General features: G+C 37.2%; 7 protein-coding genes across 7 annotated transcripts; 2 read left to right on the forward strand and 5 right to left on the reverse strand.

The window, feature by feature from the left end:
- Window positions 1–8: 8 nt before the first annotated feature.
- On the reverse strand, window positions 9–885 carry LOC103519384 (negative elongation factor D-like; the record flags this gene model as incomplete). Its single annotated transcript, XM_008484469.3, has 1 exon — window positions 9–885. A coding segment is annotated over exon 1 (877 nt), but the record flags the coding sequence as incomplete, so codon positions are not given.
- Window positions 886–2,365: 1,480 nt separating this feature from the next.
- LOC103519385 (malignant T-cell-amplified sequence 1) lies at window positions 2,366–3,398 on the forward strand (the record flags this gene model as incomplete). Its single annotated transcript, XM_008484470.2, has 1 exon — window positions 2,366–3,398. A coding segment is annotated over one exon (327 nt), but the record flags the coding sequence as incomplete, so codon positions are not given.
- Window positions 3,399–4,905: 1,507 nt separating this feature from the next.
- Window positions 4,906–23,389, reverse strand: LOC103519382 (lipoma-preferred partner homolog). Its single transcript, XM_026830909.1, has 8 exons — window positions 23,219–23,389; window positions 22,645–22,785; window positions 21,712–21,847; window positions 21,183–21,310; window positions 9,249–9,429; window positions 6,904–7,073; window positions 6,353–6,505; window positions 4,906–5,474 (listed from the first exon to the last, which is right to left on the reverse strand). Exons 2-8 carry the CDS (start codon window positions 22,699–22,701, stop codon window positions 5,196–5,198), a joined length of 1,104 nt encoding a protein of 367 aa, XP_026686710.1. The 5' UTR covers window positions 22,702–22,785; window positions 23,219–23,389; the 3' UTR covers window positions 4,906–5,195.
- Window positions 10,735–12,123, forward strand: LOC103519381. The gene is made up of 3 exons (XM_008484467.3): window positions 10,735–10,891; window positions 11,201–11,522; window positions 11,612–12,123. Exons 1-3 carry the CDS (start codon window positions 10,885–10,887, stop codon window positions 11,850–11,852), a joined length of 570 nt encoding a protein of 189 aa, XP_008482689.1. The 5' UTR covers window positions 10,735–10,884; the 3' UTR covers window positions 11,853–12,123.
- Window positions 12,510–14,246, reverse strand: LOC103519380 (pre-mRNA-splicing factor syf2). Its single transcript, XM_008484466.3, has 4 exons — window positions 14,107–14,246; window positions 13,848–13,944; window positions 13,259–13,686; window positions 12,510–13,067 (listed from the first exon to the last, which is right to left on the reverse strand). The coding sequence occupies exons 2-4, from the start codon at window positions 13,929–13,931 to the stop codon at window positions 12,902–12,904; spliced, it is 678 nt and encodes a 225-aa protein (XP_008482688.1). The 5' UTR covers window positions 13,932–13,944; window positions 14,107–14,246; the 3' UTR covers window positions 12,510–12,901.
- On the reverse strand, window positions 15,746–26,822 carry LOC108253706 (negative elongation factor D). The gene is made up of 2 exons (XM_017448174.2): window positions 26,628–26,822; window positions 15,746–17,622 (listed from the first exon to the last, which is right to left on the reverse strand). The coding sequence occupies exon 2, from the start codon at window positions 17,606–17,608 to the stop codon at window positions 15,746–15,748; it is 1,863 nt and encodes a 620-aa protein (XP_017303663.1). The 5' UTR covers window positions 17,609–17,622; window positions 26,628–26,822.
- On the reverse strand, window positions 24,157–26,650 carry LOC103519386 (negative elongation factor D-like). Its single transcript, XM_008484471.3, has 3 exons — window positions 26,191–26,650; window positions 24,711–24,735; window positions 24,157–24,188 (listed from the first exon to the last, which is right to left on the reverse strand). Exons 1-3 carry the CDS (start codon window positions 26,611–26,613, stop codon window positions 24,157–24,159), a joined length of 480 nt encoding a protein of 159 aa, XP_008482693.2. The 5' UTR covers window positions 26,614–26,650.

The following is a 26,822-nucleotide window of genomic DNA, read 5'->3' on the forward strand; positions in this document are numbered from 1 at the left end:
TGAGTTACGGGAAATCATGGAGGACAAAGCTTGATTTGCTTGAGGATAAAATGCAGCTCCATTGAGTGCCATTATTATTGGTGTTACATCATGACCACTCTGCTGAGCACATTTGGTTATTTCTTGCGCTAATCTTTTCACTTTAGAGCCACCTTTAGACTCCAATGACAACACTTGCAAGAGAACCTGACTGTACACATATGTGTGTTGACCATGACACACCATTTTTGCACACTCTTCAACACTACTCTGCCAGTCATCAGATGATTCCAAGAAGTTTGATATGGATGTTTTGAGAACCCTTGAGAAAACTTCAATCTGTTGAGCAGCTGTTGAAATACTAGTAATTTCTCTTTGAAATCCTGCATCAGAAATGAGCTTGATTGTAAAGTTAAGCATGAGGCAGTCAGGATATTCTTCAGCTAGTCTATAAATCAGAGATCTCCATGTAGGGTGTTCAATCATTTCTGTCAACCAGGCAGGTGTTTCTCCTTCTTCAGTAAAAATAGTGTCAGCTTTCTTGGGATCAAATGTTTTTAAAATCATGTCCTTCAAATGATTTTCTACCATTGCTTGGACTTCAGTTACATTGACTCCTCCTAGGATGAGCCACTCAGCAACAAGATTTGCCATTTGAGCAACAGCTTTGTAATTTTGGGAAAGCAACTCAATAACCTGCTCTGGATTACCTCCAGCCTGGAAGTAACGTTTGAGCTGGGAGAATATACCTGGTTCCATAATGTAATCGGGAGTGCTAAATTTCTCCAGGCATTCATTGAGTACTTCCTGTGGGTTTTCCATGGGATCATCACCCCCATCTGAGTCAACATCCACCATGTCCTGATCCCATCGGTGTGTCTGCTCGTCATCGTAGTCATCATTCATGATTGCACTAGTATGTGATCAACACTTTATGAAAGTAATAATAATTATACTGCAATTACAGTCTCATACTTGTAATTTGAACTTAATCCTTACTGATTATTTGAGGAAATAACCCAGAGATTATATCCATTTAAATTGATTTTAATACACTTTTCACTTTTTTTGCACTTTACCTTTGATTTTTCCAAAACTTTACATTTCATTTTTTGTTTTTTGAAATTTTTGTTTACATGGCGATTTTATTTAAAAGATAACCGAGATTCCACACCGATCCAACTCGAACTCGAAAAAAAAAAATCGCTCATCAGATGGAGAGAAGTGGAAGTTTGGCAACAGCGCCGTTAAAGTTCAGAATCAGAAACAGAATCTGGAATCTGGACTAGAATATTAAAATAATATACTACAAACCAATAACCAAATCGGATCTAGAGAGTAGAGAAGAGGAAAGTTAAAAAAAAGCCAAAAGCCAGCAAACCTGCAGAAGTTTCCTTATTGTTATTGCATGGTGAGTATTTCAGTTATCCTTCTACCATAAGTTCCTTTAGGTTCAACAACAAAGTCTACTGAGGAAAAATGCACTGGCCAACATTGGTAAATCTTTTTATCATCTTCAAGTTGATGCCACTCATGTTCAAGAGTCAATTCATGAAAAGAGCCAAGTGGGACCAAAATGTATTGACAAAATTTCCTTAATGTGGGGAATGTTTGTTGAAAATTCAAGTTTTTTTTTGAAGAATGTCAGAGTTACCTGCAACTGCCAAAGTCTCATCATCCTGAAATCAGAGAAGGAAGACAGGAATTGAATCTGTGCCCTAGCACTTACAAGGCAGATGTGCTACCAACCAAGATAACTAGGCTGGCAAGTTTAAGTATAATTTGATAGGGGGGAAATGTCAATAGTTGTCTGTGTAACAACAATAACTTACCCTTTTCAAGTGAATTTCTTTCAATCTTTTTAACCTTTCTGCATGTTTTTCTTGAAAGGTCAAATTTTTCTGTTCAGCCTCCATGTCCAATGTATATCTGGAATCAAACAAAAAAAATTAGTTATGATTAGCAAGACCCAGGCACCCAAGGAAAAAACTGTACCTATTCTCGATAAGTTCAAACAGAACATATTATTTTGACAGTCAGGGCCATTTCCCCACAAGCCTGTATGGATGCCTTGAAAGGTACTTACTTAAAGATATAGTGTCTTACCGTGTATGGATTTTAGCAGTAACTCCTGTTGGACTCCGATGATATGGGCCAGAGTCGGATAGAAGATTATTTTCTTTTTCTATACAATATTGGAATAATATCTGGAAATTCTGGAATTCTGGATCAGAATTTTGAAATTTGAACCTGTGGGATTTTAGAATTTCTAGAAAGTAGAAAGTAAAATTTTGTTTGTTTACAAAATTAGAAAGTAGAAAAAAAAATCGATACCTTTGCAAATATCGATATTTGTTATCAGGAGGTGTAGGGCAAATCGGGGTAACTGGAACTGGGGACCTACGAAACGCTGAAACTTCTACACAAGTATCCTTTCATTCTACCAATGGAACAGGTGGATAAAGGTGCGATAAGGTTTGTGTTGAGTGGAGCCAACATCATGTGTCCAGGCCTCACCTCCCCGGGAGCTATCATCACACCAGTGGATAAAGGTACAATAGTGAGTATAATGGCAGAGGGCAAACAACATGCATTGGCCATTGGATTGACAACTTTATCCACTGATGATATCGTGCGAGTGAACAAGGGTATTGGTGTTGAAAATTTCCATTACCTGAATGATGGACTTTGGAACATGAAGAACATAAAATGATAAGTGTATGGACTATTGTGATGGTGAAAAACTGATGTGTTTTTGTAAGTGTTTGCAAAATCATGAATGGAATGGATGTGTCATGTATCAAGCTGACTTGAGAAGGAAGAGTACCTTCTACAGCCATACCTTCCATTCCTTCAAGTTATGTGTTTTGAAAACCTTACTCATCCATCCCTCATTTTTAATTTCAACCAAGTAGGTACATTTATTAAATTAAGCAGCTGTAATCACTTCTGTATACAACTATACATACTAATCTATGGGTGATTTGTAGGAATTATTTCCCATTAACTTTAAAAGTGCAGAATACTCCATGTGCCAAATAAAATAGCGAAGTAAAATCTCAAGGTACTTAATTATGTTTAGTTTTTATTAACATACCTTCTTAATACTTCTGATTTCATCTAGTAGATAATTACCCACTTTTTTAAAGTTGTGGATTTAAAGTAAATGCATACCTACCATTAAAAAGAATAGATTTATGGATATGTCCAGAAAATCCAACGTAGAGTTCACTTAAATAATACTTGGAACTGTAGTCCTGGGTCTTCAAACACATCCACACTTGTTACTACCTCGATTTTAGGCTCATAGCCTACTTTACTCTTTTGTTTCTATGTCCTTTCAACCTTTGTTAAGTATTTAAATTATAAACAAAACCCTACATTAAATTAAATATTTGTTACATTTTGTATCAAAAATATTTTAACAGGTTTCTCTTTATTGGTTATGTTAGGTATCTGGTCTGCCAGCCTAGCTGGCTTCCTGGCTTGGAGGCGAGAGGCGGGAATCGAACTCGCCTATTCGTTCTCGGAAAGGCTGGCTTTCTCCTGCTTTTTTTAAAGAGGTTTGACAGAGGGAACTGTAACTGCTATGGTCTTATCGTCCCAAAATCGAAGAGAGAAGGAAGACAGGATAGGAGAAAGCCAGCCATTCCGAGAACGAACATTATTCCAGCAGGATAAAATCCGCCCCGGGCGGGAATCGAACCCGCGGCCTAGCGCTTACAAAGCAGATGCACTACCAACTAAAAACGTAAATAACAAAAATTCCCGATTATATTGTTCGAGCTTGAAGGTCGAAATACGAAATTGGATTATTTTGAGGTCACCACTAATTTTATTCTTCTTCGCCTTTTCCCGTGTTCAGACGGGGTCGACGTTTTTCGTCAGCCCTCAATCAGCCCTAGGGTGATCGCTTTTGGGCTCACATTTGATTTTAGGTACAAAATGTTACGAGTGGATGCGGATACAAAGGAGATACAAAAAGATTTTTTTTTTAATGCCGTCACCACTAATAAAAAAATAAAATACTTCTTTTTTTTTCTTTCAACATGTAAGTAGGTTTAAAAAGAATCTGGCTTGTGAACTAAAGAGTAGATAATCCTATTTCATATTTCGACCATAATTTAGGTGGCAGCGAAAAACTCCCTGGAAAAGAAAATACAAAATACGTGCTAAGGCAGTTCACTCTTGGGTCACAATCTTTACGAGTTTGATATTCTTCCTCAAAAAATAGCCGCAATCGAATTATGCCGTCACCACTAATAAAATACTTTTTTTCTTTCTTTCAAAATGTAGGTTTAAAAAAATCTGGCTTGTGAACTAAAGAGTAGATAATCCTATTTCATATTTCGACCATAATTTAGATGGCAGCGAAAAACTCCCTGGAAAAGATAATACAAAATACGTGCTAAGGCAGTTCACTCTTGGGTCACAATCTTTACGAGTTTGATATTCTTCCTCAAAAAATAGCCGCAATCGAACTGCCTAAAAATATTGATAAAAAATATATATGGGAAAAAACTATAACTACCAATAGCAAAAATAAGCAACATTAAAAAAGTAAGCTGCAATTGCACATTAAAAGTTCTCAAAGGATCACTGAAATTAGGCAACGTTGCGCGTGGTTGGTATCTAGACAAATGATAGCCTAAGTAAACACGTACTGCTGGATTTTCCGGGCCCCACTCAGGGTGGGTGAAGTCAATATGTGGTTGAAATCCCAGCGTAATGGCGAGGTAGAAAATCTTATTATACTGCACCTATTCCTAATTTTTGGCGAGGCAAAAAATACTGATGTGATTGTGAATTGAAGAGGTAAAGGCTGCATCTCACATAAAAAAAGTGAAAAGCTCAGCTAAACAAATGCATCTATGTTTCCAATTATTAGTAACGTTGCGCGTGGTTGGTATCTAGACAAATGATCGCCTGGGTAAACACGTACTGCTGGATTTTCCCGGCCCCACTCAGGGTGGGTGAAGTCAATATGTGGTTGAAATCCCAGCGTAATGGCGAGGTAGAAAATCTTCTTACTATACTGCACCTATTCCTAATTTTTGGCGAGGCAAAAAATACTGATGGGATTGTGAATTGAAGAGGTAAAGGCTGCATCTCACATAAAAAAAAGTGAAAAGCTCAGCTAAACAAATGCATCTATGTTTCCAATTATTCAAAACGTTTGGCTTAGCGCGTCGCGCGGAAGTCACCGCTCACCGCGCTTACAACTCAGTCACCATCGTTGACGTGAGCGCCTGGACGCGCTTCGCATTACAACTCTTACACAGAACATGGTCGTCCAGAGGATAACAGCCGCGGCCTTCCGCCTCTGAGGACAACACTAGGCCGCAGTCCTCACACCGGTAGCACCCAATGTGGAAACTGCGGTCCAGAGCCACCACACGCACGGTCTCGTCTTGCTCCGAGTCAGGCATGATGGGGGCGCGACACACACAGCAGCGCGGCGCGAACTTCTTGTGGAAGTCCTGGATGCAGTGGATCTGAGCAGGGCAATAAAACGGGCAGACAGTAATAGATTTGTTAATTCAATCAATCTCAAATTATAAGTTGCTTGAGTTCTGCTTGACCATTATTTGTGGGTCAAGCAGAACTTATTCACAATTTTTGTGGATATCACAGCATTACTAAGTGCCTCCTTTGCAATCAATTTCCATTCTAGTAATAGATTTGTTAATTGTAAAAAAAAAAAAAAATGTAAATGCAGTTTCTTTGTGTTATTATGTCACAACTTTGGTGCTCACTGCAGCATTGTAGGATTTTCCCAATATCTAATAATCCTAAAATCTAATGTTTACCTACCATGCTGGCACCGGTCGCTATGCGCATTTATATGTCATAGCTACTCTTTTCGAGGCTGAGCGGGCCCCGCAACATCCAGTCACGGAGTCAATCATTTGCTTGATACAAATTTCTTGACCCCGCCGGGAATTGAACCCGGGTCTCCCGCGTGCAAGGCGAGTGCAGTGACCACTACGCCATGGGAGCTGACACTACGCCATGGGACAGTAATAGATTTGTTAATTCAATCAATCTCAAATTATAAGTTGCTTGAGTTCTGCTTGACCACAAATAATTATTTGTGGGTCAAGCAGAACTTCTACGCCATGGGAGCTGACTAGATTTGTTAATTCAATCAATCTCAAATTATAAGTTGCTTGAGTTCTGCTTGACCACAAATAATTATTTGTGGGTCAAGCAGAACTTACTCACAATTTTTGTGGATATCACAGCATTACTAAGTGCCTCCTTTGCAATCAATTTCCATACTACAATAATCTTTTTACTCTGGTAATGTCGCCACTGGTCACTACTCGATTAAAGTAGCTTTAAGTAGATTTTAGATATTCGTGTACAGTACCTGATTGGCAGCATCCACAGTGAACGGAATACCATCCAATGATTTGCCGCACACTACACAGGTGAAGCATGCTGGATGATAGGGACGACCTGTAGCACGTAGGATACGGTCTAGAATAGGCTTCACACACACCGAACACTTCTCTAGCGTGTCCTGCGAATACGAAGTGGAAAGAAACGGATTAGTTCACACACACACACGAGGTTGGACAGGATCAGGGATGAAGTCATAAGGAATAGGATAAAAGTAACCGAAGTGTCAAGGAAGATTGAGGAGAGGAGATTACAGTGGTATGGACGATTACACGATATCGTCCCGAAATCAAATCAGCCCTGGGATGACAGATGGGCTGACATTTGGTTTTGGCTATAAATTTCGCACTCAACCTTTGGTATTTCTTTAGCAAAGGAAATTCAGGCTGGTATACTCCCTGTTTAAAGTTCTTAAAAATAGGTGAATGTGACGTTATTTTGTTGACCAAAAACAGTGGCTTGACCCTTAAAGGCCAATGTCCTATGGTCAACATCCAGCATAAAAAGACTACAACTCACCAAATAGCCTTGTTCGCAATAGGCGTGACCTTCTATGATGTAGAACGGTTTGCCCTCCAGTTGTACAGCGCAGTGATCACACGTGAAGCAACTAATGTGATACACCTTGTCCATGGCCGTACAGCCTGAACCTTCACCCAGAATCCTCTCCCCACATTTGCAACATTCACCTGGAAATTCAATCTTTGTTATTATAAAACTAATGTGATACACTTTGTCCATGGCCGTACAGCCTGAACCTTCACCCAGAATCCTCTCCCCACATTTGCAACATTCACCTGGAAATTCAATCTTTGTTATTATAAAACTAATGTGATACACTTTGTCCATGGCCGTACAGCCTGAACCTTCACCCAGAATCCTCTCCCCACATTTGCAACATTCACCTGGAAATTCAATCTTTGTTATTATAAAACTAATGTGATACACTTTGTCCATGGCCGTACAGCCTGAACCTTCACCCAGAATCCTCTCACCACATTTGCAACATTCACCTGGAAATTCAATGTTATTGTACAGGGTGAGGCGCGGCAATTTCCTTTTTTGAAATGTCCAGTGCGCAGCCGCACTTGTAATTAGACAAGTTCAGCTGATTCAAAAAAGATGGAAATTTATGCTTCAATTTAGTTCAGTGCTCAAAATTATTTTATCAAAGCAGCAAAAAGCATTTTATGTAGAAAGTTATTTTTCAAATGAGTCTAATAGTAACAGTGCATCGCGCGTTTTGTCTTCGTTATGGTGTCCTTCTCGGGGTTTTATGGGGCTACCTGAAGGCTGAAGTTTACAAAGATCGTCCGAGGATCATTGGAGAATTGAAGCAGAACATCCGACGAGAAATAGGGCGTCTACCGGTAGCGTAGCAATGTTGGAGAAAGTAGAGAGAAACTTCAGAAATCGCCTCCATCAGTGTATCGAGAATGGCGCTCGTCATTTGAATGGAGTACTTTTCGAAACAACATAAAGTCAAATAATGTGATACACCTTGTCCATGGCTGTACAGCCTGAACCTTCACCCAGAATCCTCTCACCACATTTGCAACATTCACCTGGAAATTCAATGTTATTGTAAAACTAATGTGATACACCTTGTCCATGGCAGTACAGCCTGAACCTTCACCCAGAATCCTCTCTCCACATTTGCAAGTTTGCAACATTCACCTGGAAATTCAATGTTATTGTACAGGGTGAGGCGCGGCAATTTCCTTTTTTGAAACGTCCAGTGCGCAGCCGCACTTGTAATTAGACAAGTTATGACAAGTTCAGCTGATTCAAAAAAGATTGAAATTTATGTTTCGATTTAGTTCAGTGCTCAAAATTATTTTATCAAAGCAGGAAAAAGCATTGTATGTAGAAAGTTATTTTTCAAATGAGTCTAATATAGTAACAGTGCATCGCGCGTTTCGTCTTCGTTATGGTGTCCTTCTCGGGGTTTTATGGGGCTACCTGAAGGCTGAAGTTTACAAAGATCGTCCGAGGATCATTGGAGAATTGAAGCACAACATCCGACGAGAAATAGGCCATCTACCGGTAGCAATATTGGAGAAAGTAGAAAGAAACTTCAGAAATCGCCTCCATCAGTGTATCGAGAATGGCGCTCGTCATTTGAATGGAGTACTTTTCGAAACAACATAAAGTCAAATTTCCAGCATTTCTTGATGCTAATCCATCAACAGAAGTCAAAGAAGCATCACAGATTTTTTTTAATCGTCGTTTCAAAAAAGGAAATTGCCGCGCCTCACCCTGTATAACATTTTTTTCTTTTTTTTAGGTTTGTTTTCACTTTTTTTAAAATACTATATGAGACATGTTATTTCAGGTATGGTCATGACCCGTGTGGTCTGTACCAGAGGTAGCATGCCCATCCCATTCCATCAACTGAGTAATGCCCTGAAAAGAGTAGTTTATGACTCATACCTGTTTACAGTGTCTATTTTATTTTAAAAGAGGTTTGACAGAGGGAACTATAATTGCCATCGTCTCATCGTCCCGAAATCGAAGAGAGAAGGAAGACAGGATAGGCGAAAGCCAGCCGTTCCGAGAACGAACCTTAATCATTCATGATAAAATATCCCGGGCGGGAATCGAACCCGCGGCCTAGCGCTTACAAGGCAGACGCGTTACCAACCAAGCTAAGTAGGCTCTCCACCCAATTCTGTCATTGTATTTTTTATTATTTTCAATTTTTTTCCCATCTTCCTTTGTTTTTTCTCAATATCTGTTTTCATCTCTAGTTTACTCACCAAAAAAAGTTCTGTCATTTTATTTTTTATTATTTTCAATTTTTTCCCATCTTCCTTTGTTTTTTCGAAATATGTTTTCATTTCTAGATTCTCTAGTTTACTCACCAAAAAGGTCTGACTCAGAGGACGTGTCTAGGGAATGTACCAAGAGATCAGTCAGAGCGTCTACCTCTGCTTCGGGAGGAGGAATGTTGGAGGAGTACAGCGAGTAGTTAGACCGGGATGATAGGTCACTCGGAGGACGTGGGTTGATGGGCTCGTATATTGACTCGTACATGCTTGAGCTCTGAAGAGCAGAGATACAGGATTAGGTTATGATTTAATGTACATATACATCCGTCTTACATTACATTCTTACATCCGTCTGGCTCAACACCTCCACAAATCAATATCAACCAAGAAAGAAGAGCGGGGAGGTTTTTTAGTGGGTTGAGCGGCCAGGAATGGTACCACAGAAGGGCGAAACACCATACCCTGAGCCGTGACTCCAGCATACCCTCCACACCATGCTGGAGAAGTCATAAAGATTTTTATTATTAAATATGTTTATATTAGACATCCTAGGTTATAAAGTTATGAAATAGGTAACTACAAAACTTATTACCTTTATATGATACAATGGATACACGTTCCGGTTTTGATCTTATCCGACTCGAGTTTCCTTGAAAAAGCCCACGGAGATGGACGAAACTCGAGTCGGATAAGATCAAAACCGGAACGTGGATCCATTGTATCATATAAAGGTAATAAGTTTTGTAGTTACCTATTTCATAACTTTATAAAGATTTTTCCTCCTCATAAAAAAATAATCCATATCAAAGACTATCCTATCTGTCCTTTATGTTCCTTGAATGCCCCTATGAACTCTTCACACCTAAACTTCTGTCCTGCCTTGGAAGCTAGCAATGACATTAGATTTAGATTTAAGTAGATTTATTTTATTTTTATTGTACATAAATACACAAAATTTTATTGTACATAAATACACATTGTAGGGAAATATTGGGATGCAAGAGGAAAAATGGCCTAATGGTCAAAGAACCTGACATTTGCAACATACATACATACATACATATTATATCTTCTTCTTCCTAGCCTTTTCCTACTTAAATATGATTGGTGTTTTATCCTCAGTTCCTTACAGGAAGCCCTTTTCTCTTATATCTCATCAACAATAAATTGGTCTCAGTAGTGTGAGGAAACCACTAATTAGGTGAGGTAAATACTGGAGGCATTCACTACTTAAAGCTTAAACTGATAAAATAGGTCAACTTGTTCTAAGCTAACAGTTTAAATCAAGCACAACTTGTACTCATCTTACCCTTAGAGCTCTATTATTGAATTATTATGGTCAAATTCCAAGAGAAAAAGAAGATATATTTTTATGCTGGGATACACACCCACCCACTTAGAATAATGAAGAAGAAAATCTGCTTCAATTAAGGCAGATTATAAACACAAGTTTTTTTTTACTATGACTTCATTCCACAATAAACACAGATTTTTTTTCTTGTTTCCCACATGTCCATTTTCATACACTTGCCTGTGAGGAAGGCCCATAGGTGGCATAGTCTTGCTGGTACTGCCAAACTAAAAAACCACGATTAATTCCCTTAAGAATTACCTGACATCTCTTTCAAATCTAGAATTAAAACGTAGTCACCCACAGTTAGAACATTCAGGAGTCCAGAGAATTTCTTCAAAATCTCCACTCTGCTGATTTGATTCTGATCAATTGATAATGGCAAGTAAGTCTTTTGGATTTTAAAACCCCTCTGAAGTCTCCAAAGCCCTGATCAAGCCCAAAATGTACTGAGAAAATGTCCATTAAGTGCTACATAAGTTTGCCATTTCATGAAAATTGGACATCCCGTTTTGGGGTTTAATCACACAAAGCTTTCCCAAAAAGGTCTAAACGAATTGAAAAAAAATCTAGAACTTGAACACTATTTTGATCAATTGTGCCCACATGTGATAACTAGGTAAGTTTGATATTTATCGTATGAAAATTCCCCACTATATAATTACCTAACCATTTTAATTTCCTCTCATTCCAGCACCAAAACAGAAGACCCCACAGAATCCTTGCTCATTGGAAAATATCTGCTTAAATAATATAATCATAGATCTCATCAAACAAAATGATAAATATGTGAAAAGTAAAGTAGATGAACAATTTACAGCCAACAGACATAAAAGAAAGAGGTCCAACAGTAGCCGCAACCATTTCACCAAAATAGTTTCTGCCTGGAAACAGGAGATGCATTCAAAATTGCAGAGTGATATTGAGAACATAGATCTGCCTATGTTCTTGTCAAATTCCTTATCAAATAGGTGCAATACCATGATGGAACATTTGTTTAAATGGATTTACAACACATGGTATGACTTTCCTATAGTCATTGATATCAATTTGTACATATTTCACTTCAGTCATGTCTTCTGGAGAAGCAATGGCACCACAACACATGGTATGACTTTCCTATAGTCATTGATATCAACTTGTACATATTTCACTTCAGTCATGTCTTCTGGAGAAGCAATGGCACTATTCATGATAGGAAAACTTACGTTAGTCATCTGTGTTACATTCTAGAAAATCAGGCAGATGTTATTAATTGTATTAAACAGAGGTACTCAAGAACCTATGATTCCATCTTAAAGCTGATTATATTACATTTTGAAATAAGGATACATGAAAGGTTCTAAAGAGTACCTATCATAACTAGTGTGAAATTTTATATTCTTGACTCAGACATTCCAGAATATTGAGTTCTTTATATTTTTACAAGCTTTAAAGATATTCATCCCCTTTTGTCTGTGTGTGATAATTTTTATAATTTAAAAAGAAAAGGGGGTGCAAATTAATTATTTACATAATATTATACAAATTTATTATGTACAAAATGTATAAATATTACATGTTGAAAACTATTTTACTTTTAGGAAGGAAAAAATTTGAGGATGAGATGATTTTGGTTCAAAAAAAAAGAGAGAGAGTAGAAAATCACTTCCATTAGTTTTAAGCTATCTGAGATGTATAATATCTGTAAATTAAAATTATTACATATTACTTCTACAATCATTTTTGTTTGTACTATATAGCCTACATACTAAGATAACATCTACCAGACGAGTAAATAAAGTGTAACCTCACCCTGCAGCAAATGCAGCAATCATCTAGTAGCCAATTAAATTCTCATACCTATATTATGTAAAGGTACTGTTCTACAAATCTACAGTAAATACTGTATTTAATATTGTCTGGGCCCCGTTTCATGAAACTTAAATTTTTGCTTGTACTACTTATATAGCCTACATACTAAGATAACATCTACCAGACAAGTAAATAAAGTGTAACCTCACCCCGCAGCAGTCATCTAGTAGCCAATTAAATTCTCATACCTATATTATGTATAGGTACTGTTCTACAAATCTACAGTAAATACATAAATATTCTCTCAAAATCAGAATCCAGACATTAAAACAGCAAAAAAAAAAAAAAATCAGTGGTCTAAAACCAGAATCCAGACATTAAAACAACAACAACAACAACAACAACAACAACAACAACAACAAAAAAAATCAGTGGATTCCAAGATATCTCATCAAAGAACATGGATTCATTTCCGACAGTGTTTCCAACCCATCCAAGACTCCTAGTGTCTTCTGTTACATCACGACTATCAGGCCACCTAGATCCCAATACATCAAGCTGAGATCTTCCACCATAAACTGGTTTAGAGGACATTGAATATTTAGATAGCAGTTCCCCGTTCCAGATTTTGTTTGATTTCAGCTGTGTGCTCTCCATAGAATCGTTCTAGTTTCTTGTTGAACTTCATGTTTCTTTCATTGATATAATCAATATCAGCATCATCATTGTGAGTTCTACGCCTGCTGTACTTTTCTCTCTTGGAAATCCTGTAAAGAGAAAAGAAGTTCATTGAGATAGCCAATAAAATTTAAGGGTACAAAGTAAATATAACAATCAAACAGACAGAACCAGGAAATGTAATAGAAGTAGGTACAACCTGAAGGGGAAAAAAGCACCTACTTTAACTACTAAAGCCAATTTCCATGTACAAACAAAGCAGAGGGGGGGGAATACTAACTGTTTTTCAAGGTCTTCAACCATTTTGTCCACTGCTTCTGGTCTGTCACTATGTAGTCCTTGTAATATTGTCTTCTGATCTCCGTAAAATGCAGGACCCAGCTTTTTCTTTTGCTCTTCATACTTGCTCATGTCTGGTTTCATTTGTTTCACAAGCCTGTTGTACTGACGAGCAGTTGCTTGTTGGTAGTCGGAGAATCCAACATCTGGATTCTTTTTCTTCTTGTTGAATTTCTCAGCTTCTGCTACAGTCATGTTCAACATTTTCACTCGTTCATAATCTTCTCCTTCTTCCAAAGCTTTCTGCCTTTGTTCTTCATCTTTTAGTATCCATTCTGCCTTTCTCTTTCGTGCTTCCCAATTATTTGGCAATTGCTTCCTTCTGTCTTCTTCAACAACTTCCTGATGGTTCAATTGACGTGATTCATTCTGAGGACAAAAAAACAGGTTACAAGTGTTATAATAAAATAACCATGCAATAGTCACAATCATGCTGGTTCACTCAGCATCATGGTCATGAGGAGTTGTTTGAAAACCTGGGGGGAAAAAATGTCAATAGTTGTCTGTTCTGTGTAACAACAATAACTTACCCTTTTCAAGTGAATTTCTTTCAATCTTTTTAACCTTTCTGCATGTTTTTCTTGAAAGGTCAAATTTTTCTGTTCAGCCTCCATGTCCAATGTATATCTGGAATCAAACAAAAAAAATTAGTTATGATTAGCAAGACCCAGGCACCCAAGGAAAAAACTGTATTCTCAATATTCAAACAGAACATATTATTTTGACATCAGGGCCATTTCCCCACAAGCCTGTAGATGCCTTGAAAGGTACTTAAAGATAGTATCTTACCGTGTATGGATTTTTGCAGTAATTCCTGTTGGACTCCAATGATATGGGCCAGAGTCAGAGAGGAATATTTATTTTCTGGAATTCTGGATCAGAAATATCAGAATTTTGAAACCTGTGGGATTTTAAAAAGAATTTTTAGAAAGTAAAATTTTGTTTGTTTACAAAATTAGAAAGTAGAAAAAAAATCGATACCTTTGCAAATATCGATATTTGTTATCAGGAGGTGTAGGGCAAATCGGGGTAACTGGAACTGGGGACCTACGAACCATCCATCCCTCATTTTTAATTTCAACCAAGTAGGTACATTTATTAAATTAAGCAGCTGTAATCACTTCTGTGTACAACTATACATACTAATCTATGGGTGATTTGTAGGAATTATTTCTCATTAACTTTAAAAGTGCAGAATACTCCATGTGCCAAATAAAATATCTTGAAGTAAAATCTTAAGGTACTTAAGTAATTATGTTTAGTTTTTATTAACATACCTTCTTAATATCTGTTTCATCTAGTAGATAATTACCCACTTTGTTAAAGTTATGGACATGTTGTGGATTTAAAGTAAATGCATACCTACCATTAAGAAGAATAGATTTATGGATATGTCCAGAAAATCCAACATAGAGTTCACTTAAATAATACTTGGAACTGTAGTCCTGGATCTTCAAAGACATCTACGCTTGTTACTACCTCGATTTTAGGCTCATAGCCTACTTTACTCTTTTGTTTCTGTGTCCTTTCAACCTTTGTTATTTAAATTATAAACAAAACCTTACATTAAATTAAATGTTTGTTACATTTTGTATCAAAAATATTTTAACATGTTTCTCTTTATTGGTTATGCTAAGTATCTGGTCTGCCAGCCTAGCTGGCTTGGAGGCGAGAGGCGGGAATCGAACTCGCCTATTCGTTTTTGGAAAGGCTGGCTTTCTCCTGCTTTTGTTTTACAAATTTACACAAAATAATTGTCCGAGTTTTATAAAATTAAACACCTTAAGAGCCAGCCTAGCTTGGTTGGTAGCGCGTCTGTCTTGTAAGCGCTAGGTCGCGGGTTTTATTCCCGCCCGGGGCCGATTTTATCCTAAACAGAAGTTCGTCCTCGGAGAGACTGGCTTTCTCCTATCTTCCTTCTCTAAGATCACCTATTTACCACCAAACCGACCTCACAGAAATTCTACATCTGAGGCCATATGACCTCTTAACCACCAGAAAAACCTAACGGGATAATAGGAGAGAACAAATGTTTCACTATGTAATATTCACTTAATATATTAAACTTGGATAGAATGTGTAAAATAAATAATGAATACATAAATAGGGAATCTGGTTCTGGACTAGAAATACTCAAATACTAGAATACCTACTAGAAACCAAATCGGATCTAGAGAGTAAAGAAGAGAAGAGGAAAGTTAAAAAAAAAGCCAAAAGCCAGCAAATCTGCAGAAGTTTCCTTATTGTTATTGCATGGTAAGTATTTCAGTTATCCTTCTTCCGTAAGTTCCTTTAGGTTCAATAACAAAGTCTACAGAATCAGAATCAGATTCAGATTTTCAGAAACAGAATCGTATGTAGAACCCAGCTAGAATCTAATCTAGAATCTAGACTTCAAGCCAGCAAACCTGCAGAAGTTTCCTTATTGTTATTGCATGGTAAGTATTTCAGTTATCCTTCTTCCGTAAGTTCCTTTAGGTTCAATAACAAAGTCTACTGAGGAAAAATGCACTGGCCAACATTGGTAAATCTTTTTATCATCTTCAAGTTGATGCCACTCATGTTCAAGAGTCTGCACAATAAACTCTGACACAGGATCATTTTCACCATCTCCTCTCATAGTGCCGGTAATCTCATCATTCTCTACAATAGGCAGAAATAGTTGAACAAACTCTGGAGTATAGGGTGGAGTTATAGCTTCTAAAACTTCAGTAACAAAATATCTGATCAAGGAAATATCTGTATCTCCTCTCTGCCAGCACTGCTTTACATACTTAACTACTGGTACCACACACCCCCGACAAAGTAGATTCACCATTCTATCTAATAACATTTTTCTCATTTCCAACTGCACCAAGATCTCCAACTCGTCCTGTTTGGATTCAAATAACTCTATGAATAGTTGCAAGACTTTATGGTGAAGAAAGGTGTGACATGTGACTACTTCATCAAGCAGAGCTAGATGAGTGGGAGTGTGCTCTGTGCAAAGTTTGAAGTAGCTTGGTTCTGTAACTGTACACTCTACCCATCTAATAACTCCTACTGATACAACAGGGTAGCGGATACAATGAAATAATGTTGTTATTTCTGCAATAAGTTCATTTGAGCTCTTGCTACTATTGCATATTGAGTGTACTTTTTCAATAGCTTGAATAGTTGTTTTCAAGTCATCTTTATTGAATGACTTTTGCTTAGTTTTTTTCCCTGTTGATACTTCATAGACACTGGATGCATAGGCTAGTAGGTAGATGTATTTAGGTTTGTGCTCTGGGTTAAGTTTCACTCCTGGTTTGAACAGAGAATCTGTGAGGAGCTCCAAGAACTGTGGGATTCTTATCAGATCAATAGGTGGTGGGTCAGGGGAGCTGTACAATCTAAACAGAACAGTGATGTCAGCTGGATTCAATGAGTTACGGGAAATCATGGAGGACAAAGCTTGATTTGCTTGAGGATAAAATGCAGCTCCATTGAGTGCCATTATTATGGGTGTTACATCATGACCACTCTGCTGAGCACATTTGGTTATTTCTTGAGCTAACCTTTTCACTTTAGAGCCACCTTTAGACTCCAATGACAACACTTGCAAGAGAACCTGACTGTACACATATGTGTGTTGACCATGACACACCATTTTTGCACACTCTTCAACACTACTCTGCCAGTCATCAGATGATTCCAAGAAGTTTGATATGGATGTTTTGAGAACCCTTGAGAAAACTTCAATCTGTTGAGCAGCTGTTGAAATACTAGTAATTTCTCTTTGAAATCCTGCATCAGAAATGAGCTTGATTGTAAAGTTAAGCATGAGGCAGTCAGGATATTCTTCAGCTAGTCTATAAATCAGAGATCTCCATGTAGGGTGTTCAATCATTTCTGTCAACCAGGCAGGTGTTTCTCCTTCTTCAGTAAAAATAGTGTCAGCTTTCTTGGGATCAAATGTTTTTAAAATCATGTCCTTCAAATGATTTTCTACCATTGCTTGGACTTCAGTTACATTGACTCCTCCTAGGATGAGCCACTCAGCAACAAGATTTGCCATTTGAGCAACAGCTTTGTAATTTTGGGAAAGCAACTCAATAACCTGCTCTGGATTACCTCCAGCCTGGAAGTAACGTTTGAGCTGGGAGAATATACCTGGTTCCATAATGTAATCGGGAGTGCTAAATTTCTCCAGGCATTCATTGAGTACTTCCTGTGGGTTTTCCATGGGATCATCACCCCCATCTGAGTCAACATCCACCATGTCCTGATCCCATCGGTGTGTCTGCTCGTCATCGTAGTCATCATTCATGATTGCACTAGTATGTGATCAACACAAGGGAGAGCCTAACAAAAGGCTATTGTTTGGACATAATTTTATGTTTTAAGTCCTTTGAATTTAACAACATACAAGAAATTTAACAACATACTCTAATAAATGAGTCCATACTTGAAGAGAAGATTTGTAAATTTATTATTCATAATTATGTAATATATACAAATATACATACTCATAGATACAAACATTATAATGCCATAAACTATGTAAATTCATAAAATAAATAGGTACATGCTCAAAGAGTAACTTGAACTGAGATTTGATAAGACACCTTTAATCTTATCCTCTAATAAATGATTCCATAAAATATGAGGATTGCTCAATTATTCTGTGATACAAAATGTGCCTTGCAGTGCACAATAAACTCTGACACAGGATCATTTTCACCATCTCCTCTCATAGTGCCGGTAATCTCATCATTCTCTACAATAGGCAGAAATAGTTGAACAAACTCTGGAGTATAGGGTGGAGTTATAGCTTCTAAAACTTCAGTAACAAAATATCTGATCAAGGAAATATCTGTATCTCCTCTCTGCCAGCACTGCTTTACATACTTAACTACTGGTACCACACACCCCCGACAAAGTAGATTCACCATTCTATCTAATAACATTTTTCTCATTTCCAACTGCACCAAGATCTCCAACTCGTCCTGTTTGGATTCAAATAACTCTATGAATAGTTGCAAGACTTTATGGTGAAGAAAGGTGTGACATGTGACTACTTCATCAAGCAGAGCTAGATGAGTGGGAGTGTGCTCTGTGCAAAGTTTGAAGTAGCTTGGTTCTGTGACTGTACACTCTACCCATCTAATAACTCCTACTGACACAACAGGGTAGCGGATACAATGAAATAATGTTGTTATTTCTGCAATAAGTTCATTTGAGCTCTTGCTACTATTGCATATTGAGTGTACTTTTTCAATAGCTTGAATAGTTGTTTTCAAGTCATCTTTATTGAATGACTTTTGCTTGGTTTTTTTCCCTGTTGATACTTAAACTTGGTTGGACCTTACTTCGTTCAGTCATTGATAATATTGTTTCTGTTTTTTCACTTTCAGTTCTGATCTTGAGAAGGAATCCAAGTTTACTGATCTACCTCAAACACTGGTACAAGTCAAAACACCTTGTAAAAATTATCACAATCTACTATGTTTAAAAAGTGAGTTTTCCAAATGCTTTCAAACATTAGGTTTGGTGATTATTAGGTTTTACACTTTAACATACATAATTTATACCTATTCATTGAAACTATCCATGTTCTTGGTTTCAGATTTGATGAGAAAGAAAGTATATCAGGTGTCCAACAATTGAAATCATCGGTTCATATAAAACTAATGTGATACACCTTGTCCATGGCCGTACAGCCTGAACCTTCACCCAGAATCCTCTCACCACATTAAATTTGCAACATTCACCTGGAAATTCAATGTTATTGTACAGGATGAGGCGCGGCAATTTCCTTTTTTGAAACGTCCAGTGCGCAGCCGCACTTGTAATTAGACAAGTTATGACAAGTTCAGCTGATTCAAAAAAGATGGAAATCTATGTTTCGATTTAGTTCAGTGCTCAAAATTATTTTATCAAAGCAGCAAAAAGCATTTTATGTAGAAAGTTATTTTTCAAATGAGTCTAATAGTAACCTACTTTATATTCATTGAAACTATCCATGTTCTTGGTTTCAGATTTGATGAGAAAGAAAGTATATCAGGTGTCCAACAATTGAAATCATCGGTTCAAAAAGGCATTAGGACTAAAATTTTAGAACAATATCCCTGTTTAGATAAATACTTGGACACTATATTACCCAAGAAAGACATATATTCGCGCGTTTCGTCTTCGTTATGGTGTCCTTCTCGGGGTTTTATGGGGCTACCTGAAGGCTGAAGTCAACAGAAGTCAAGAAAGCATCACAGATTTTTTTAATCGTTGTTTCAAAAAAGAAAATTGCCGCGCCCCACCCTGTATAACATTTTTTTTTTTCTTTTTTAGGTTCGTTTTTACTTTTTTTAAAATGCTATAAAAGACATGTTATTTCAGGTATGGTCATGACCCGTGTGGTCTATACCAGAGGTAGCATGCCCATCCCATTCCATCAACTGAGTAATGCCCTGAAAAGAGTAGTTTATGACTCATACCTGTTTACAGTGTCTTCATGACCACATAGAGATCATTATCAATGGAAGCGGAGACCTGCTGTTCTTCCGACACAGGGAAGGACCTTGGATGCCAACGCTGAAACTTTTAAAGAGGTTTGACAGAGGGAACTATAATTGCTATCGTCTTATCGTCCCGAAATCGAAGAGAGAAGGAAGACAGGATAGGCGAAAGCCAGCCGTTCCGAGAACGAACCTTATCCATTCATGATAAAATATCCCGGGCGGGAATCGAACCCGCGGCCTAGCGCTTACAAGGCAGACGCGTTACCAAGTTACCAACCAAGCTAAGTAGGCTCTCCACCAAATTCTGTCCTTGTATTTTTTATTATTTTCAATTTTTTTCCCATCTTCCTTTGTTTTTTCTCAATATCTGTTTTCATCTCTAGTTTACTCACCAAAAAGGTCTGACTCAGAGGACGTGTCTAGGGAATGTACCAAGAGATCAGTCAGAGCGTCTACCTCTGCTTCGGGAGGGGGAATGTTGGAAGAGTACAGCGAGTAGTTAGACCGGGATGATAGGTCACTCGGAGGACGTGGGTTGATGGGCTCGTATATTGACTCATACATGCTTGAGCTCTGAAGAGAAGAGAAACAGGATTAGGTTATGATTTAATGTACAATTGTACATATGACTTGATTTTCTTACATCCGTCTGGCTCAACACCTCCACAAATCAATATCAAAGACTGTCCTATCTGTCTTTTATGTTCCTTGAATGCCCCTATGAACTCTTCACACCTAAACTTCTGTCCTATCTTGGAAGCTAGCAATGACATTAAATTTAGATTTAAGTAGATTTATTTTATTTTTATTGTACATAAATACACAAAATTTTATTGTACATAAATACACATTGTAGGGAAATATTGGGATGCAAGAGGAATAATGGCCTAATGGTCAAAGAACCTGACATTTGCAACATACATATTATATCTTCTTCTTCCTAGCCTTTTCCTACTTAAATATGATTGGTGTTTTATCGTCAGTTCCTTCCAGGGAGCCCTTTTTTCTTATATTTCATCAACAATAAATTGGTCTCAGTAGTGTGAGGAAACCACTAATTAGGTGAGGTAAATACTGGAGGCATTCACTACTTAAAGCTTGAACTGATAAAATAGGTCAACTTGTTCTAAGCTGACAGTTTAAATCAAGCACAACTTGTACTTATCTTACCCTTAGAGCTCTATTATTAAATTATTATGGTCAAATTCTAAGAGAAAAAGAAGATACATATATTTTTATGCTGGGATTGATTCCACACCCACCCACTTAGAATAATGAAGAAGAAAATGAGATTATAAACACAAGTTTTTTTTTACTATGACTTCATTCCACAGTAAACGCAGATTTTTTTTCTTGTTTCCCACATGTCCATTTTCATACACTTGCCTGTGAGGAAGGCCCATAGGTGGCATAGTCTTGCTGGTACTGTGCTGCTCGTCTTAATTCTGAATAACTTGAGCTCACGGGGGAGGGAGGTGGGGGAAATTCTTCCTCAGGTTCTGGCAAAGAGGACTCTGTAAGAGATTGTAGAGAAAACAGTTAAAAACATTTTTTTTTTAATTATTATTAAGGTAAAACACCCAGTCATCGACACCCTTAAGGATTTTTTCATTTTTAATTTGCTATAACTCGTCCATTTATTGAGGTAATTGAAACAGTTAAAAACATTTTATTATTATTATTATTTTTTTTTTTTTCAATTTTGTAGCAATTGGGTCTAAAGAATCAGCATCAGCAGAAAGTTATGATGTACGTACCTACCTAAGCTTTTTTTTTATTATTATTTAATGACTGTCCATTTACTACAAATCTTGGTGCCTGGGAAGGATGTTATTTTGGGCTTTGACACAAACATAATGTGTTAGAATGACTGTAATTTCTAAAGTCCATGTTAAAGCGATAGTGTTTATTTTACCTGAGTACTCTGGGGCTGGAATATTACAGTATATGTGACTGGTGGGTGGAATTCGCCTGTCTGATACATTGGTTTGCAGAGGAGATGAATACGAAGGTTCACATCGTCCATTCTTCAATGGATAACTCTTTGGTACCTGACATGGTGGGTGAAAAGCATTACATGGTCATTAGTAAAATAAATAAATACAGAGTTACAGAATAGCACTTCATATTTCACACTAGCCATGGAAAATGTTGGTACTAATTCAGAAGCCATGACAATGAAAAATTGCTACAAAAAGGAGCTGTCACAAATGAGCAGTGACCAGTGTTATTATAAGGTTTGGTTAAACAGAAAAAGGAGCTCTCTTTTTCATTGTCATGGCTTCTGAATAATTACCAAAATATTAAATAGTGTACCTATGCAATATTTTCAATAGTTTATTTTCTGTGATCTGCTGATCTGAGTCATCATCATAACCTGGAATCTACAAGTTCATTACATCATATTCTTTTTCATTGTCATGGCTTCTGAATAATTACCAAAATATTAAATAGAGTATGCAATATTTTCAATAGTTTATTTTCTGTGATCTGCTGATCTGAGTCATCATCATAACCTGGAATCTACAAGTTCATTACATCATAACTTTTTTTTATAGGATTACTTCTGATATTAAGGTTGATTGAATACAAATAAGGTAATGAGATCCTCTCAATTTTAACATCTTACCAGAGTTATAGGATTACTTCTGATATTAAGGTTGATTGAATACAAATAAGGTAATGAGATCCTCTCAATTTTAACATCTTACCAGAGGCTGGGTGTTTTTATTTTTACGTGGGACAACAGGAGCTTCACCTTTCTGCATGATTAATAGGATTACTTCTGATATTAAGGTTAATTGAATACAAATAAGGTAATAAGATCCTCTCAATTTTAACATCTTACCAGAGGCTGGGTGTTTTTATTTTTACGTGGAACAACAGGAGCTTCACCTTTCTGCATGATTACTTTTTGAATTGAAAAAGATCAGGTGATCAATCACACTATCATGTCACAATTTATGCCATGTTATCAATGATCATCAGCCTGAAATTTATAAGAGATTAAAATATTAAGAAAAAATGACAATATCAATGGAGAAAAATGGCAATTGTATATGTTCATAGTGGATACAGCTTCCACATGACCACATTCCTATTCAGTACCCAAGAGGTATGTTTAGCTGCTGAGTCCTTGTAAAGGACAAAATGTCTTTGGTTGCTCCGTAGGTTACCGAATAGGTTCTTTTGAGATTGGCAGGACAGGAACAAACCCATAGAGAGGGTGACAAAATGAGAGAAAATCTATAGAGCTGAAAGCAATGTTATACTCCAGAATTACAGAATAGCACTTCATATTTCACACTAGCCATGGAAAATATTGGTACTAATTCAGAAGCCATGACAATGAAAAATTGCTACAAAAAGGAGCTGTCACAAATGAGCAGTGACCAGTGATATTATAAGGTTGTTATACTCACTTGAAACTGGCATGGCATTGATGTAGGTGTATGGCTTATTTCTCCAGAATCTTGATAATCTCCAGTTCAAGACTATTCAAATAAAAGCCACCAAGAAAGAGAAGAAAAGAAAAGATCAAAAATTATCAAAAAATTGATTCAGAAATGAAATGATGAATGGTCTCAATGGTGAAATGGAAAATGAAAAATATCAGATTTTTTTTGTCTTGAATAAGACAGGTAGACCGGCAACACTGTAAAATATTGGGCTTCACTTTTTTTGCTTTTATCCACTGCTTTTTTACCTCCTTGATTCATGAGCGCAATAGCGCATGCGCTCTTGATTTTTTCAAAATGGACTTGTTTTTCCCTCGCAATCTCGAATCTCGCGAAAAGCAGGCAAAAAAATGAATTTTCCTCTTTTCTTCTTCTACGTCTAAAATAAGTAGTTTTTTCTCTGGTTTTTTGATTGAATATATCCTGAAATGAATGGTAAGTGATTCCATAAATAGATTTTGAACTATCGCTTGTGTTGAAGAGCAACCTCTTCCCAAAAAACTGATCAGATCAGGTTTGAGCCAATGTTGTGGGATAACCACAGGCCACAAAGGAGCTCTCATCCCACACTTCATTGGGATCCACTCTCCTTGCACAATATAGAAAAATATACCATGTGATGGGATGTGATGCTACATATATCCTTTGTTAATTGGGTCACTGAAGTACTTGTCAATTTACATAACAAGACCAACAGTCTTTCAGAACTTGGGGATTGTATCTTCCTGTAGCTCTAAAAGTGCTAACTTTTCAAATGTGACTCATCTTAAGTGTTAAAATAAAATATGTGACTTTAACCACTTTTTCCCCCCTGCTCTAATCTAAACAGTTCCACCATAATTTTTGAATTGCAACTTTATATCAAGATCAACACCAAAAACAAACACAATGGCTTTGTTAGATCAACTGCATATCATGGGTATAAGAAATTTTCCTGCAGACAAGAACAGAGTTGTGAGATTTCAGAGGCCCCTGACTTTGATTGTTGGTGAAAAAAAAAAAAAATCGCTCATCAGATGGAGAGAAGTGGAAGTTTGGCAACAGCGCCGTTAAAGTTCAGAATCAGAAACAGAATCTGGAATCTGGACTAGAATATTAAAATAATATACTACAAACCAATAACCAAATCGGATCTAGAGAGTAGAGAAGAGGAAAGTTAAAAAAAAGCCAAAAGCCAGCAAACCTGCAGAAGTTTCCTTATTGTTATTGCATGGTGAGTATTTCAGTTATCCTTCTACCATAAGTTCCTTTAGGTTCAACAACAAAGTCTACTGAGGAAAAATGCACTGGCCAACATTGGTAAATCTTTTTATCATCTTCAAGTTGATGCCACTCATGTTCAAGAGTCAATTCATGAAAAGAGCCAAGTGGGACCAAAATGTATTGACAAAATTTCCTTAATGTGGGGAATGTTTGTTGAAAATTCAAGTTTTTTTTTGAAGAATGTCAGAGTTACCTGCAACTGCCAAAGTCTCATCATCCTGAAATCAGAGAAGGAAGACAGGAATTGAATCTGTGCCCTAGCACTTACAAGGCAGATGTGCTACCAACCAAGATAACTAGGCTGGCAAGTTTAAGTATAATTTGATAAACTATTCCTGAGTTATATGGGGAAAGTAATTGACATACTCAATGCTTAGTGCAAAATTGTAGAGTTCAAACTCGGTTGGACCCTACTTCGTTCAGTCATTGATAATATTGTTTCTGTTTTTTCACTTTCAGTTCTGATCTTGAGAAGGAATCCAAGTCTACTGATCTACCTCAAACACTGGTACAAGTCAAAACACCTTGTGAAAATTATTACAATCTACTATGTTTAAAAAGTGAGTTTTCCAAATACTTTCAAACATTTGCATTGTTCTACTCACCACCCAGAATAATTGAAGAGTGATAAATTCTACTGGCTTGGGAGTACTTAGGTATTTTGTAAAAAAAAAGAGTAATGGCAGACAAAAAAACGAGGTTGGATAGGATTAGGAATGAAGTCATAAGATAAAAGTAACGGAAGTGTCAAGGAAGATCGAGGAGAAGAGATTACAGTGGTATGGACGATTACACGATATCGTCCCGAAATCGAAGAGAGAAAGCTAGCCTTTCCAAGAAATTACCTTGGGTGTCTGGTTAATAATAAATTTTGCCCCAAGCGGAAATCGATAAATCGAACCCGCAACCTAGCGCTTACAAGGCAGATGAAATACTCTCCAAGTTATTCAAGCTAACCAACTCCCAATTAAAGTGGCTGTATGCCAGCCTAGTTAGCTTAGTTGGTAGTGCGTCTGCCTTGTAAGCGCTAGGCCGCGGGTTCAATTCCCGCCCGGGGCGGATTTTAAAAAGGTACTGGATTTTTACTTCAAGGATTGATTTCAAATAGACTTGAGGACATCATTTTGGGGAAACAATTGCCTGTGGCACAGTTTACGTTTGATTCCTTTTTGTCAAGTTGTGGGGGTAAGTACCTACCCCCTCTCCCTTGAAGTAAAAGAACAGGGGTATGGTTAGACCAGTGGTAACGTGCTTGCTTGCCATGCTGCAGGTCCCATCTTCTATTCCCACCATTGACAAAATATTTGTACTTGTTTTTTGATTGCAAATATTTCTACGTGTTACTTTCTGGTGTTCTTGTGCTGGCCCAGAACCTAAATAAGAAGTATTGTGTCTCTTCTTGCCCATCTGATGAGAGGCAATGGAACATTGCTACGAAATAAAAACGGTGGTAAAACACTCTTTCCCCCCAAGAAGAAAAATTGGTACATGTCAACCTAGGTAAGGGTACCCAGTACTCATTATGATGGTGTGGTTGGGAGGGGTATGTGAGATTGAACCCGGATAGGTACCTAAGGGGTACGAGGGCAAAAAAAAAAAAAAAGGTTGGGAACTGCTGCTTTGTTATGTACTACCTAGGTTTGGTGACTATTAGGTTTTACACTTTAACATACCATTTCTGTCAACCAGGCAGGTGTTTCTCCTTCTTCAGTAAAAATAGTGTCAGCTTTCTTGGGATCAAATGTTTTTAAAATCATGTCCTTCAAATGATTTTCTACCATTGCTTGGACTTCAGTTACATTGACTCCTCCTAGGATGAGCCACTCAGCAACAAGATTTGCCATTTGAGCAACAGCTTTGTAATTTTGGGAAAGCAACTCAATAACCTGCTCTGGATTACCTCCAGCCTGGAAGTAACGTTTGAGCTGGGAGAATATACCTGGTTCCATAATGTAATCGGGAGTGCTAAATTTCTCCAGGCATTCATTGAGTACTTCCTGTGGGTTTTCCATGGGATCATCACCCCCATCTGAGTCAACATCCACCATGTCCTGATCCCATCGGTGTGTCTGCTCGTCATCGTAGTCATCATTCATGATTGCACTAGTATGTGATCAACACTTTATGAAAGTAATAATAATTATACTGCAATTACAGTCTCATACTTGTAATTTGAACTTAATCCTTACTGATTATTTGAGGAAATAACCCAGAGATTATATCCATTTAAATTGATTTTAATACACTTTTCACTTTTTTTGCACTTTACCTTTGATTTTTCCAAAACTTTACATTTCATTTTTTG

The sequence above is a fragment of the Diaphorina citri genome, unplaced genomic scaffold, assembly GCF_000475195.1.
Source record: "Diaphorina citri unplaced genomic scaffold, Diaci psyllid genome assembly version 1.1 scaffold2697, whole genome shotgun sequence".
Taxonomy (NCBI): domain Eukaryota; kingdom Metazoa; phylum Arthropoda; class Insecta; order Hemiptera; family Psyllidae; genus Diaphorina; species Diaphorina citri.